Source organism: Anabrus simplex, chromosome 10 (genome assembly GCF_040414725.1).
Source record: "Anabrus simplex isolate iqAnaSimp1 chromosome 10, ASM4041472v1, whole genome shotgun sequence".
NCBI classification, from domain to species: domain Eukaryota; kingdom Metazoa; phylum Arthropoda; class Insecta; order Orthoptera; family Tettigoniidae; genus Anabrus; species Anabrus simplex.
This window is the reverse complement of record NC_090274.1, coordinates 108,317,023-108,332,987: the sequence shown is the minus strand read 5'-3', so window position 1 is coordinate 108,332,987 and position 15,965 is coordinate 108,317,023. Positions and strand designations below refer to the sequence as shown.

Genomic DNA, 15,965 nt, shown 5'->3' with positions numbered 1-15,965 from the left:
AGGCTACTAAAAGGGGCCCAAGGGGCTCTGAACTTTGGGGCGTGGGTTGGCGACCATGGGGTCTTACTTTCATCTGTCCTATCCGACCTCTCTTGGCCAACTCTTGTTCTTTTCCGACCCCGACGGTATTAGGTTCCCGAGGCCTAGGGAGTCTTTCATTTTCACGCCCTTCGTGGCCCTTGTCTTCCTTTGGCCGATATCTTCATTTTTCGAAGTGTCGGATCCCTTCCATCTTTTCCCTCTGATTAGTGTTATATAGAGGATGCTTGCCTAGTTGTACTTCCTCTTAAAACAACCACCACCATCTTAAGATGTGCACCGGGCGAGTTGGCCGTGCGCGTAGAGGTGCGCGGCTGTGAGCTTGCATCCGGGAGATAGTAGGTTCGAATCCCACTATCGGCAGCCCTGAAAATGGTTTTCCGTGGTTTCCCATTTTCACACCAGGCAAATGCTGGGGCTGTACCTTAATTAAGGCCACGGCCACTTTCTTCCAACTCCTAGGCCTTTCATATCCCATCGTCGCCATAAGACCTATCTGTGTCGGTGCGACGTAAAGCCCCTAGCTTAGGATGTGCCCTATCACTCTATCTCTTCTTCTCGTCAGATTTAGCCAAATCGATCTTCTCTCGCCAATTCCCCCCTTGTGGGTGGGGGCGGTAGAATAAAACCCACGGTATACCCTGTCTGTCGTAAGAGGCCACTAAAAGGGGCCCAGCGGCTCTCAACTTTGGAGCGTGAGTTCGCAACCACCCCACGGAATTGAGAGAATTAAATTTTAGTTTCAGCGAAAGGTTAGTTTCTCACGTTGAATTATTTCACATTTTGCTTTCTCCTTATTTTGACAAAATGTTGCTCTCACTGATGTCCTGTACAATATCCTCCAGACGAAATGATTCAACATCATTTCCTGTGGGAAGTGTAACACCCACAGTATCCTCTTAGCTGAGTCCTGTCATTGCTTCCACTTACTTGTGCCAGGCTCTTCACTTTCATCTATCCTATTCGACCTTCCTTGGTCAATTCTTGTTTTTTCCGACCCCGACGCTATTAGGTTTCCGAGGGATAGGAAGTCTTTAATTTTCACGTCCTTCGTGCCCCCCCTGTCCTCCTTTGGCCAATACCTTCATTTTTCGAAGTGTCGGATCCCTTCCATTTTTTCTCCCTGACCAGTGTTATTCTATATAGAGAATAGTTGCCTAGTTGTACTTCCTCTTAAAAAATAATCACCACCACCACTCTCACCAATTCGATATCTCTGCATTAGTGATTCGATCTATCCATCTCACCTTAGCATTCCTCTGTAACACCACATTTCAAAAGCTTCTAACCTCTTTCTTTATGAGCCAGTTTTCATAAAATGCCTCGCTCCAGACGAAAGTCTTCAAAAGCATTTTTCTAATTTCTATATCAATGTTCGATGTGAACAAATTTCTTTTCTTAAGAAAGTCTTTCCTTGCTTGTGCTAGTCTGCATGTTATGTCCTCCTTACTTCTGCCATCGTTAGTTATTTTACCACCCAAGTAACAATGAAATGTCGTATGGCTTTTAGTGCCGGGATATCCCAGGACGGGTTGGGCTCGCTAGGTGCAGGTCTTTCTATTTGACACCTGTAGGTGACCTGCGCGTCGTGATGAGGATGAAATGATGATGAAGACAACACATACACCCATCCCCCGTGCCATTGGAATTAACCAATTAAGGTTAAAATCCCCGACCCGGCCGGGAATCGAACCCGGGACTCTCTGAACCGAAGGCCAGTACGCTGACCGTTCAGCCAACGAGTCGGACCAAGTAACAATATAAACCTACTTCCTTTAAGATTTCATTTCCTAATTTTCCTGCATTACCTGACTTCGTTGGACTGTAATCCATTACTTTTGTTTTGGACTTATTTATTTTCATATTATACTCCTTACCCAAGACTCTGTCCATACCATTCAGCAGCTTCTCGAGATCTTCTATAGTCTCAGGTAAAATAAAGATATCATCAGCAAATCTCAGGGTTTTGATTTCCTATCCTTGGATTGTGATTCCCTTTCCAAATCCCTCTTTGATTTCCCTTACAGCCTGTTCCGTATAAACAGTGAAAAGGAAGGGAGACACACTGCAGCTTACCTCACTCCTTCCTGGATTGCTGCTTCTTTTTCAAAGCCCTCAATTCTTATCACTGCAGATTGATTTTTATACAGATTGTAGATAGTTCTTCGTTCTCGGTATCTGATCCCGATCACCTTCAGAATCTCAAACACCTTGGTCCAATCAACATTATCGAATGTTTTTTTGTTTTGTTTTTAGATCTACGAACGCCATGAACGTGTGCTTGTCCTTAACTCGATCCTCTAAGATCAGGCATAAAGTCAGGATTGCCTCACGTGTTCCTACATTTCTTCTGAAGTCAAACTGATCTTCTCCCAATTGAGTTTCAACTTATCTTTCCATTCTTCTGTAAATCATACGTGTTAAAATGTTGCAGATGTGAGAATCAGTGAGTCAACATAACTATGAGTCTCTCGCCTGCAACATTTTAACACGCATTATTTAGAGAAGAATGGAATACGAAACTAATGGTGCGGTAGTTTTCTCACTAATCAGCACCGGCTTTCTTGGGGATAGGTATAACAACATTGTACGGAAAATCGGATGGCCCTTCTCCTGCCCCATTCATCTTATTCACTACATGGAATAACATCGCCATGCTAGTTTCTCCAAAGGCAGTCAGTAATTCGGAAGAATGTCATCAATTTCACGGGCCTTGCTCTTGGTTAGGTCTCTCAAAGCTCTGTAGAATTTTGACCTCAAGATTGGGTTTCCTATTTCATCAGTATCAACAACCTTTTTTATTCCAGAACCATATAATGTACGTCTTTACACTGAAACAATTGTTGGGTATGTTTCTGCCATCTTTCTGCTTTGTCTTCTTTCCCTAGAAGTGGTTTTCCATCTGAGCTCTTAATATTCATACACCTAGATTTCCTTTTTCCACCCGGTATCCGTGATTTTCCTTTAGACCACTACGGTGGGATACACATGATGGTACTTATCACAGGCAACGCCCAGAGTATGGTGTTCCTCACATAATGGTTCTGCTCCCAGGTAACGTAGACGTGGTACTAATCGCAATTAGTCTCATGGTTCTAAGTCCATCATCCCTTGGTCGCCCCTTACGACAGCCAGGGAATAGTCACCTGCGTCCTCCACCCACAGGGGGTCAGGACTGTTTCTTTTTTGTTGGCTTACATATTTCTTGTGCTGCTTCGACATTGATGGAGTCATAATAATAATAATGTTTTACGGTAGTGGATGGTGATTATTGTTTTGAGAGGAAGTACAACTGTGCAACCATCCTCTATTAACACTAATCAGAGAGAAAAAATGAAAGGGATCCGACACTTCGAAAAATGAATGTATCGGTCAAAGGAAGACAAGGGCCACGAACGGCGTGAAAATGAAAGACTTCCTAGGCCTCGGGAACGTAATGGCGTCGGGGTCGGAAAAGAAGAAGATCTGACCATGGAAGGTCGGATAGGATAGATGAAAGTGAGGAGCCTGGCACAAGTAAGTGGAAGCAATGGCAGGACTCAGTTAAGAGGATACCGTACTTTGGATGTTACACTTCCGACAGGAAATGATGTCGAAACTTTTCGTCTGGAGGATATGGTACAGAATTTTTTGTCAAAATAAGGAGAAAGCAAAATGTTCAACGTGAAAAGGTAACCTTTCGCCGAAACTATAATGTAATTCTCAACGTGAGTTGCTCAATTTTGACGATTATGTAGCTCACAAAAATCACTTCTGTGACTGAACACGGTGCTGACCATCTCTTTGTGTAGTTCCACCTCGTAGCTGAAACACTACGAAGTCTTCTCTGCAAATTTTCTTCCAGGAACTCAAAAAGTAGCAATACCATTAAGAGAGTTAGAACATATTTTGCATTCAGACAACTTGTTCACAGTATGGGACTAAAGTAGACATTTCCAACGAAAGAATAAAGTAGACATAAAGAAACATTTTGTATCACTTCCCGTCAATATGAACATATCTGAGATACGGTAACAACCTATATCATCACTGCTATAAAATATATCATCATCATCATCTGTTTACCCTTCAGGTTAGGTTTTTCCCTCGGACTCAGCGAGGGATCCCACCTCTACCGCCTCAAGGGCAGTGTCCTGGAGATTCAGACTCTTGGTCGGGGGATACGACTGGGGAGAATGACCAGTACCTCGCCCAGACGACCTCACCTGCTGTGCTGAACAGGGGCCTTGCGGGGGATGGGGAAGATTGGAAGGGATAGACAAGGAAGAGGGAAGGAAGCGGCCGTGGCCTTAAGGTAGGTACCCATCCCGGCATTTGCCTGGAGGAGAAGTGGGAAACCACGGAAAACCACTTCCAGGATGGCTGAGGTGGGAATCGAACCCACCTCTACTCAGTTGACCTCCCGAGGCTGAGTGGACCCCGTTCCAGCCCTCGCACCACTTTTCAAATTTCGTGGCAGAGCCGGGAATCGAACCCGGACCTCCGGGGGTGGCAGCTAATCACGCTAACCACTACACCACAGAGGCGGACTATAAAATATATTTGCCATGAAAATTAATAAGTATGCCTACTTACGTGACATTTCATTAATCCGAACTTGCAAGAGGCTCGATTCCCTGTTGATCGGACTATTCGCTGTCACTTGTATAACTAGAATCCTCTCCTAAATTGATGACCATTTTTTCAACTACAGTGGTCTATCTATGGCACTTTCCAGGTCCCACATCGTTTTCTCTTCGTGCACCACATGCTGGATATAGGTACGCCACTGATCAGCTGGCATCTCATGAAATGCTGTGTCAAGATGTTTTCACACATTACAAAGTTTGTAAGTGGTGTTAAGGCTGCCAACGTAACGTTTGATCTGGCTCCACGCCATCTCTATTGGGTTACTCACAGCGATAAGGGGGCAGTTTGAGTAGGCCCTACAGTGTGGCTCGCTCGTTCGGCTAAGTCATGTATTACATATTTCTCGAACCGAGGCGTGTGGGTCTTCCACCCATTCCAGCAATTCGGTTTTAACAAGTCCTTCTTCCTATGTTTGGGTTTTATTTCCCAGCCAGGAAACTACCTCAGCTTTCTTCCAGGATTTGTTTAGGATCCGTTCTAACTTCACACTGCGATAAGGAGCCTTGTCTAATACGATAACCCTACCGGACATTAGCTTTGGTAATATTCTTTCAAACGATAATTTAAATACATCACCTGTCATTTCATTGTGATAGTCTCCGTTTTTCTTAGACTCGAACACAAGATCACCACCCTCCACAAAACAGTCATCATTTCCAATGTAACACTATCAGTCGCTTACCCCTCCCTATTGGATTTTTTAGTCCTGTGATTAAACCAGAAAGAAATGCCTGTTTCTTCCACTATACGATAGTCTCTCGCCATACCTTTGATGTTGTATGCCCTTCGTTAATCCACGTCTCGTCCAAATAGTATAATTTCCGCCCCTCTTGTCTAAATTCTCTTATCTTGCGGAGATGACGTATCATCATCATCTCTGCCCACTACAACGCCTTTTCGATTTCTACCGATGAACTCGAAACCTATTTCTTTCAGTAGCGTGTGAAAGGAAGGTTTTTTTTTTAAATCTGGGAGGTGCAGGTGAAACATTTAGAGCCGATAACACTTTGTTAAGCGTACGGGGACCCATTGTTTTTTTAAAATATGTGCACTTTCCTCCGGATAGTAGAACAAACTCATCGCACCGATACCTCTTTTCACCCGGTGTGGTAACACGGCCGCGCACTGAACATACTCGAAACATACACACCGGTGAACCCGGATGTTAATTTCGCGATGTCGTGAACTGAACTGTCGGGATATGTTTCCATAAACTTAATAAATACGTGTAAGACAATAGTCTTCTCTCCACTTTTCAGAGGTTTCCCTCGCTTATGCTGTACAACACTAGCCATTGAAACAGACTGACTCAAGGTCGTGCAATCATGCGCGTGCCCTTTCCTCGTGGCTGACAGCTAGCGATACCAGATAAATAGAGATTTCCGCGAACAGATATTGGATATTTAAGTTATTGACCAGAAGCTTAGAACAATATAATTTTCAATTGATAAAACGCTTTCGCATTCAATACCTCATAGGCCTACTTTAAAACTTCAAACTTTCAGGAAAAACTTTTTTTTCTTTTTGCTAGGGGCTTTACGTCGCACCGACACAGATAGGTCTTATGGCGACGATGGGATAGGAAAGGCCTAGGAGTTGGAAGGAAGCGGCCGTGGCCTTAATTAAGGTACAGCCCCAGCATTTGCCTGGTGTGAAAATGGGAAACCACGGAAAACCATCTTCAGGGCTGCCGATAGTGGGATTCGAACCTACTATCTCCCGGATGCAAGCTCACAGCCGCGCGCCTCTACGCGCACGGCCAACTCGCCCGGTACAGGAAAAACTTATTTATACATTTAGGAATGGGCGTACGAAACAGTCGGAAGGTAACGTGGTTTTGTTTATGCTTACTTTATTCTCTAATTGTAAAGAGTTTAGATTTAAGGCACCTTGAGTTCTCGCCTGCTGTCAAATAACTTGGAGTTCAGCCTCTTATTTTAAGATAACATTGTCATGTTGGGGAGCACATCCTGCAACTGTATGGAACTGAATGACACGTGCCGTGCAGTTTCTGGCTGCCTCAAACCAACAAATGTCAAAACGTTGTACCAGACTTGTCGCATAGTTCTACCTTCCGCAGCTGAAACAGAGAAACTCAAACACAAGGTGGACAATCATCGTCCTCTCTGTGGTCACAAGATAGTAAAACAGAATCTCAGATCACAGAGGAGTTTCATTAATAACACGAGAGCAGCTCTAGCTACACCAAGTGTTCTTAGGAATCAATATGGCAGGCAGGGGATACCGTGGGTGTTATTCTACTGCTCCCACTGACAGAGGGCAACAGTCCACACTATCCAACTAGAATCAGTCAACAGAATGAACTCCAGCACATACTTCGCAATCTTGGCCTGTCTGGAAGACCCTGAATAGGATGAGAACTGGAATGCCTAGAACCAAGGCCACACTCAAAAGATGGGGTTATACACAGGATGCCAACTGCGACTGTGGTGCAAGTCAATATCTCGAGCATCTATTTCACTGTCCAAACTGCCCTGTGGAAACCCAACTTGAAGACATTACAGTCATTGATAAAGCTACTGTGGCTGCTTCATACTGGAGCACTTTCAACATTTGAGGATACTTGGATTCAATCATCATCACTGATACCATTTTGGGCATATTGCAGCAATTCCGATAAGAAGTGTCCCCCCTATAGTGCTCACTGTCTACGTGTGATTTCCAGATATTCGGGGAACTGTAAAGTCTTCTTGGAGTCTATAATGATTTGCGCTGGACAATGGTGGGGAGGCTGCAATTTAAGGACAGTTCCTACTGCAACATAGGGACTTCATCCTCAGAAACATCTGCTTGTTTCACAGTGGGATAAGTGCCTCAGTAGGAGTGGTGGCTACAGGTAGATGACAAGAGGTTAGTGCGCTTTTCCAGTAGGCGTTCAGTTTTTAAATAACTGGCCCCCATGAAGTAATGAGTTCAACATTCTTCCAAATTTGTATCTTCATACCCAAAACCAAATGTTTCATTTAACTGAATAAAAACTAAGATTTGACTCAAAATATATATAGTCTAACAACAAAACTGGCTCCTGGCTCAATGGCCTGTCTCTAGGCATTCTGTTCAGATGATCTGGGGTTCGCTTCCTGGCCAGATATTTTAATTTTGTTTGGTTAATCCCTTTGATTCAGAGACTGGGTGTTAGTCCCAACACCATACCACCATCTAAAAAAATCTTAATAGTGAATGCATCCTTCCACATAGGGTTGGCATCAGGAAGGGCATATTTAATTTTAACCTTAATGTCAAGGATAGCATGGCTGATGCCTACATTATAGGCTAAATGTCCCAAGTTTAACATGTAATTACTTTCTTGATTTCCAATAAAAAAAAAAATGTATTGAAAAGGTGGACTTCCAAGAGATACTTCTTTCATAAGTCCTCATCACGACGTGCAGGTCACCTACAGGAGTCAAATCAAAAGACCTGCACCAAGCCTCTCCAGAGGTCACACGCCATTTATTTACCATGAAACAGCTTCTAAACTACTAAACACTTATGTGATATTTTCTCTATTTTTTTTTTAACTTGCACATGCGAATTATACAGAAGTTGGGATATTACACATAGGAGTTGAATTTTGTTTTTTTGTTTGAAATGTTATTTTTCATACAGGCAAAATAAAAACATACTTAGCAATGACACTTTACTTAACTCTATATCAGCAGTAAATTCATACTTTTGACGATGATAATAATCGTATCGCCTCAGCTACCGTGTGCAGACATTTCAATTTGACGCCATCTGGCTGTCTGCTCGTCAATTTCGACGTTCCGTTTTACTCTAGGCCCACTAGATGGCAGACCGAGTAAACTGAAACTCTCTTGGGCGTCTATGGCCGAGATTTAATGAATTTTGTTGGGTAAACACCAAATGTCACCAGAGATCTTTTACATGCCGACATTGTACGACATGGAGTGTCGAATGGACTTTTTCCCGCCCTTCAAAAATCCGACTACCTCTGCCGGGTTTGAACCCGCTATCTTGGGATCCGGAGGTCCACACTCTACCACTGATCCACAGAGGCAGCTGACGACAATGATGATTGGTGTTTAAGGGGGCCTAATAGCTAGTTCATCGGCCCCTAATGGTACGAAGTGCAATGAAATGAAACAATAATTAAAACTTCAAAATGTATCCACTGACTAGAATCTAAAATGAATGATGAAAAAATGACCATGGATCCAATTCACAATGTCTTATTTTCTGAGATGATGTTTGTTGTCCAAAGGGGTCCAAAATCCAGGTCACCCGCCCCTCATAATGGTCCTAATCACTGGTAAAGCAGAACCATAGTGTTCTGCGTATAGTGGTACTAATCATGAGCGCCGGTATTTCCGTGGTGTTCTTCATATAGTGCTACTACTCATAGGTAACGCAGATCCATCCTGAACAGTGGAACCAACACAGCATACGGCACCTTTTCTCACATGGACACTAGTATGCACACCCGTGTGCTCCCCCTCCCCTCGCACCTCGGTGGGATACACACTATGGTACTAATCACAGGCAACACCCAGACCTGCGGTGTTTCCCAAATAAGGGTACTAGTTGCAAGTGGTCTCATGGTTCTAAATCCATCGTCCCTTGGTCGCCCCCTAAGACAGGCAGGGGATACTGTGGGCATATTTATCGTGTGTGTCCCCTACCCACAGGGAGTAAATTTATACTTTTATTAACATGTGGGGAAAGTTGCAGGTTAAAATGTTGGTAATTATAAAAACGTTTAAATAGGAACCTGAAAAAATCTGTAGAATGGTCTGATGATTTAGGCATATTCTGGTTCACTTTAATTTTACTGTGGATTCAAATACACCTTGTTATTCCCCAATCTTTTGCTACATTACCCTATTTTTCAACATAATCTCCGTTCATTGCTACAGCCTTACGCCACCGTAATGTAAGTGCCTGTATGCCTGCATGGTACCATTTGACTGGTCGATGTCGGAGCCAACGTCGTGCTGCATCGACAACTTCCCTATTGTCCACGTAGTGCTTCCCGTGGAGTGCATCCTACATTGAGCCAAACAGATGGAAGTCTGAAGGCGCGAGTTCCAGGCTATAGGGTGGATGAGGAAAAACAGTCCACTGAAGTTTTGTAACCTCCTGTAGGGTGCGCAGACTCGTGTGAGATCTTGCATTGTTATGGAGAACGCTCACCCTGCTTTTTGTTCATTGCCAGGTCTCCATAGACATTCTGCAAGTGTGTATGAATATCTGTGATGCCCTGGTTTTCCGACAAAAGAAACTCAATAACTGCTCTCTGTCTGGAACGCACCTCTGTTACAGACCCCATTTTGAAGGCTAGTTATAGTGCTGCCACCTATCGGAAATGAATGAAACTCTACGAGACAAAGCGGGAATATTCAAAGATGTCCCAAAAAAATTCCAATTTTTAAAAACCGAAATTGGCTGAGAAATAAAATGTGTTGCATTATACATATAATGAACGCCCCTCGTGTAAGTCCTAAATTATACAAATAAAAACAAACATGGTATCATTACAAAATTCTGTTTTTTGTTTACTGAATGCAGTACTGTATGTGGCTAAGTGGTCCTTGGATACAAATGTGATATGCTCAGGGATCCTCAGAGACAAAATCCTGACTTACTGTATGCAAGCTCAGCTTGAAATCAACAAATAATAAATTTAACCCTTTCAGACCAGAAAGTAAACTGGAGGTGAAAATTTTTGTTTATACGTCAAAACTTACTATAATGATCTCAAAATACGTGTTTTTATAGTTTATTTCACAAAATAAAAACTAACATTTGAAAAAAAATCTAAAGCACCCACACAATTGTGCGTGTCAGGACTTAAACTCATTCCTTACAAAAAAAAAAAATCAGCTCAGTACATGTGAATATACATATGTACATGATTAAATATTCTATTTTACAGTGTGGAATGATTTAAAACAATTAAAATCATTGTTCAAACATAAGTATACATTACATTTCTTACAATGATTACGAATTTTGCTTTTACAAGTCTTTTTGGGGGCAGCACCTTGCTTGCAGACCTGAAAGAAAACTGGAGATGTGAATTTTTGTTTGCACTTCAAACACTTACTAGAATGCTCTTAAATATGTACTTTTATAGTTTATTTTACAAAATAAAAACTATCATCTGGAAAAAAAAAAAGAAGAAAAAAGCACCCACACAATTGTGCGTGTCAGGACTTAATCCATTCCTTACAAAAAAAAAAAAAAAAATCAGCTCAGTACATGTGAATACACATATGTTCATGTTCTATTTTACAGTCTGGAACAATTTAAAACAATTATAATCTTACACATTACATTTCGTATATCAAGTAGGAGTTCTGTTTTTACAGTCGTTTTGGTGGCAGCACCCAACACTCCTGTAAGCACTGCCCGCAGGGAAACCTAGCCCGCACAATTGTGCATATCAACATATAAAACCTTGTGGTATTACGTACAATGTTGTATCTTCACAATTTACATTCAGTAACCATTTTACACACTTCATCAATTACATTCTGATATTTGGTAAAGTTTCTAGTTTAATATGAATGTAATAAATATTTACTTTTGGCATTACTGCTTCCCGCTATCTTGCCAATCAACTGTATTTTTAAACTCTTCTTCCTGCACCCTGGTGGTCAAACGCTAACTAAACACAACTGAAATACACTGACTGACAGAGCAAATGCAACACCAAAAAGGAGTGGTCAGAACTTTATGCCAATTGCAGGGTAGACTGACGTCACTGAGGTATGCTCATGATGTGAAATGCGCCGCTGTGCTGCGCACGTAGCGAACGATAAATGGGACACGGCGTTGGCGAATGGCCCACTTCGTACCGTGATTTCTCAGCCGACAGTCATTGTAGAACGTGTTGTCGTGTGCCACAGGACACGTGTATAGCTAAGAATGCCAGGCCGCCGTCAACGGAGGCATTTCCAGCAGACAGACGACTTTACGAGGGGTATGGTGATCGGGCTGAGAAGGGCAGGTTGGTCGCTTCGTCAAATCGCAGCCGATACCCATAGGGATGTGTCCACGGTGCAGCGCCTGTGGCGAAGATGGTTGGCGCAGGGACATGTGGCACATGCGAGGGGTCCAGGCGCAGCCCGAGTGACGTTAGCACTCGAGGATCGGCGCATCCGCCGCCAAGCGGTGGCAGCCCCGCACGCCACGTCAACCGCCATTCTTCAGCATGGCTGTTCCAATATCGACCAGAACAATTTCCCGTCGATTGGTTGAAGGAGGCCTGCACTCCCGGCGTCCGCTCAGAAGACTACCATTGACTCCACAGCATAGACGTGCACGCCTGGCATGGTGCCGGGCTAGAGCGACTTGGATGAGGGAATGGCGGAACGTCGTGTTCTCCGATGAGTCACGCTTCTGTTCTGTCAGTGATAGTCACCGCAGACGAGTGTGGCGTCGGCGTGGAGAAAGGTCAAATCCGGCAGTAACTGTGGAGCGCCCTACCGCTAGACAACGCGGCATCATGGTTTGGGGCGCTATTGCGTATGATTCCACGTCACCTCTAGTGCGTATTCAAGGCACGTTAAATGCCCACCGCTACGTGCAGCATGTGCTGCGGCCGGTGGCACTCCCGTACCTTCAGGGGCTGCCCAATGCTCTGTTTCAGCAGGATAATGCCCGCCCACACACTGCTCGCATCTCCCAACAGGCTCTACGAGGTGTACAGATGCTTCCGTGGCCAGCGTACTCTCCGGATCTCTCACCAATCGAACACGTGTGGGATCTCATTGGACGCCGTTTGCAAACTCTGCCCCAGCCTCGTACGGACGATCAACTGTGGCAAATGGTTGACAGAGAATGGAGAACCATCCCTCAGGACACCATCCGCACTCTTATTGACTCTGTACCTCGACGTGTTTCTGCGTGCATCGCCGCTCGCGGTGGTCCTACATCCTACTGAGTCGATGCCGTGCGCATTGTGTAACCTGCATATCGGTTTGAAATAAACATCAATTATTCATCCGTGCCGTCTCTGTTTTTTCCCCAACTTTCATCCCTTTCGAACCACTCCTCCTTGGTGTTGCATTGTCACTGTCAGTCAGTGTACATGCTACGTGTCCCGCACAAGCATTGCAGCCTAGTCTAGCGCCAAGAAAACGTCACATATGCACAGACATAAATAAAATATGAACCAGCACAATTGTGCGTAAATGGTCTGAAAGGGTCAAGTTACTTTGGAAAACAATAATACATTTTTATAGTAATATATTTCATTTTTATTTAAAAATGCTCAACATGTCTTTTCACTTATATTGTGTACACCTCAACATGTTCTTCATAATGTACATCCCATTAACAATAAACAATTAATTACAAGTAAAAAATTTCACCTTGATCCATGGTGGAGTTATTATATATATATATATATAAGTAATTCCAACTTGTACGTTTTGGGAAGTTCCACCTTTCCACCACTTTAAATCTTATGATTTTCTTAGATTACAGTAAAATTAATTTATTTTAAGAACATTTTTTGTTGGTACAGGTTTTGTTTTCCATGGGAAACTTCTTCAGCGGTGATCCTGAATGATTAGTTAAAATACAAACTCAAGTAACATAGGTAAAACAAAATATTAAAAACAACTTGTTCCTGGCTAATAAAAGGTTTAAATGTCTATATAGTCAATGATTTTCTCTTTGTAGCCACTGTTTGGGATCTTTTGATATAAAAGATGTGTTCATGAAAGGAACTTTATCCTAAAATAAAGGGATCTTAAAAATTTTCTTGATAAATAATTAAAACAGTAGTGTGGAGCTATGCAAGTTCTCGAAACATTCAACCTTGATGTGGGGGAACTTTCCAAAATGAACAATAAACAATCCCATAACAATCAACACTTGTCTTCCATTCTCGCAGCAGCAAGTGCTACCCCACAAAGAATTCATCCTCCTGATTCAGTTTGATGTGCATATTTTTCACAAATATAGGAACAAGCTGGAATAGTCAATGGAACGAGGATAATAAAGGCAATTAGCTGGACTGGAAAGATTTCAAGACCAGTAGTCTTAATGTAGCAATTAGAAAATTCTATTGCTGTCTCAGTGGATTAGCGTCCGACTCATTGGCTGAATGATCAGCGTACTGACCTTCGGTTCAGAGGGTCCCGGGTTCGATTCCCGGCCGGGTTGGGGATTTTAACCTTAATTGGTTAATTCCAATGGCTCGGGGCCTGGGTGTGTGTGGCATATTCAACATTAGAAATCATCCTAGGTAGGGCCCTCATCTTCACAGACATGCAGGTCGCCTAATAGGCTGTCTACTAGAAAAAATACCTACACCAGGCCTCTCCGGAGGCAATACGCCATTATTATTATTAGTGGATTACCCAGTACTGTCTTGGATTTTTCTTCTTGGACATGTGAGGATGACTAAAAAGCTACATAATCCAAGAGGTAGCAACAGCAGTCTCTCACACTAATATTAATGAATTTGAAGGATACATCAGGAAAACAGCCATACTTTTCTTCAAAGAAGAACGAAGTGTTGAACAGGGTGAAAAAAGGATCCAACTTCTTCCATCAAGTTCGGAACATAGTACGGGATAAGGGAGTTCCTCAGAGGGCTAAACAGACCTTGTTTAAGACTTATCTCCTTCCCATCATGACGTATAGTCCGGAAAGTTGCATCATACATAAAAGAGAAGCAAGTCAACTGCAAGCTGTTGAAATGAAGTTCCGATTCAGGATTGAATCTGCAAGTTGGACTCAGGAGGCCAGCGCCTCAACCGTCTGAGCCATTCAGTGTTATTTCTAGTGTCACCATACTGATTGCTTCAAATCCCCTTGAGCCTATTTTATATTCAGTATTTGCTTTTTAAGTGTAAAGCCATTGAACAAACTTGTGATATCAACGTCACTAGCATATCATTTCCTCAGCTACATTTAGAAAATATAATGAACTGCTTCAACGAGCAAGTTGGCCGGGCGGTTAGGGTCGCACAGCTGCGAGGTTGTATTTGGCAGATAGTATGTTCGAATCCCACTGTTTGCAGCCCTGAAGTCGGTATTCCATTTTCACACCAAGCAAATGCTGGGGCTGTACCTTAACTAAGGCCTTGGCAGCTACCTTCCCACTCCCACCCCTTCCCTATCCTTCTGTAGCTGATAACCTTTGGTGTGTTCGTGTGACGTTAAACAAGTAGGAGAAAAAAAGCTCAATACATAAAAACTCAGAAAATTATTTTTTGGACAAGGTAAATTTTGCCCAACATGTTAGAGAAAAAATTCCAGTATCCTTTCTGCCAAAGATTGGCTTGGTACCAAGAGCCAAAAAACTAGGATATGATCTTCTGATATGAAAATCCTACTTAAACTGGCCACTATTAAAACCATGGCTGCTTCCACAACGAAATCACATTAAAAACATGGGCCTCGTAAGTGGAAATATTGAGGTTTCAACACCACGTGTCCCACTTAACAGGTCACTGGCACATTACCGCTGTTCAGGGCAGTATCAAACAAAATCAGAGAGAGGAGTGCATTCTCGACCAAAGTACAAAGTTCGAAAAAGGTTCCTTCATACTTCTGCACTTACATTAAACAAAACTTAAAAAATAATGATCACTTGGTCCCCAAAATTAACAATGATTATATAGAAAAGAGTACAAAAATTGTTCCTAATCCTTCACAACAAATCACTGCCGTTTATCTCTTGCTTCCTGGACCTTTCTTCGCTTGTTGGCAAGGAAGATGCACCAGAAGAAACCGATCAAGTTCACCACTAAAACACGGAGCTGAAACAGACAGGAACATAACAGTTTAATGTAAGCTACCGGGTAAGTAAGATATGTGACAACACTTGAAATAAAGAATACAGTGGTGGTGGTGGTGGTGGTGATTGTTGTCTGTAGTGTACAGCTGCCGTCCTTGGAGGACTGGTATGTGCGACTCATTCGCACTAGCGGTGAGCCTGAAAAGAGCTCAAACACCCTGGGATGAGGACACACGTGAGGCTGATTACTGTTTTAACAGGAAGTACAACTGGACAACCATCTCTTAACACTAATCAGACGGGCAAAAAGGAAGAGGTCCAAGGACTTGAAGAATGAATTTAATTCTTGTCAAGATATTCAAGACATTGTCTTCCCCTTCACGTTCCTCACTGCCACTTCCGCACCGGTACAACACCAAGAGTAGAAGTGTCAGTCAAGCAGGCAATACCAAAACAGACGCGCCCAACACGATATGAACGAGTAAGTAACATGCACTTGGCGTTCATGTATAAGGGGGTCATCTTATAACACAAGTTAATCCGTCGATACTTTCCT

General features: G+C 42.9%; 2 protein-coding genes across 2 annotated transcripts in view; both read right to left on the bottom strand.

The window, feature by feature from the left end:
• Positions 1 to 4,742, bottom strand: part of LOC136882354 (SEC14-like protein 2) — a 304,617-nt gene extending 299,875 nt beyond the window's left edge. Inside the window, exon 1 of the mRNA XM_068229541.1 lies at positions 4,615 to 4,742. Coding sequence (XP_068085642.1) covers positions 4,615 to 4,626 — 12 coding nt within the window. The 5' untranslated portion in view covers positions 4,627 to 4,742. The remainder of the gene's footprint in view (positions 1 to 4,614) is intronic.
• A 7,870-nt stretch (positions 4,743 to 12,612) lies between these two features.
• LOC136882362 (peroxisomal membrane protein 2) overlaps positions 12,613 to 15,965 on the bottom strand; it is a 41,749-nt gene continuing 38,396 nt past the window's right edge. The window contains exon 5 of the mRNA XM_067154972.2: positions 12,613 to 15,431. Coding sequence (XP_067011073.1) covers positions 15,333 to 15,431 — 99 coding nt within the window. The 3' untranslated portion in view covers positions 12,613 to 15,332. The remainder of the gene's footprint in view (positions 15,432 to 15,965) is intronic.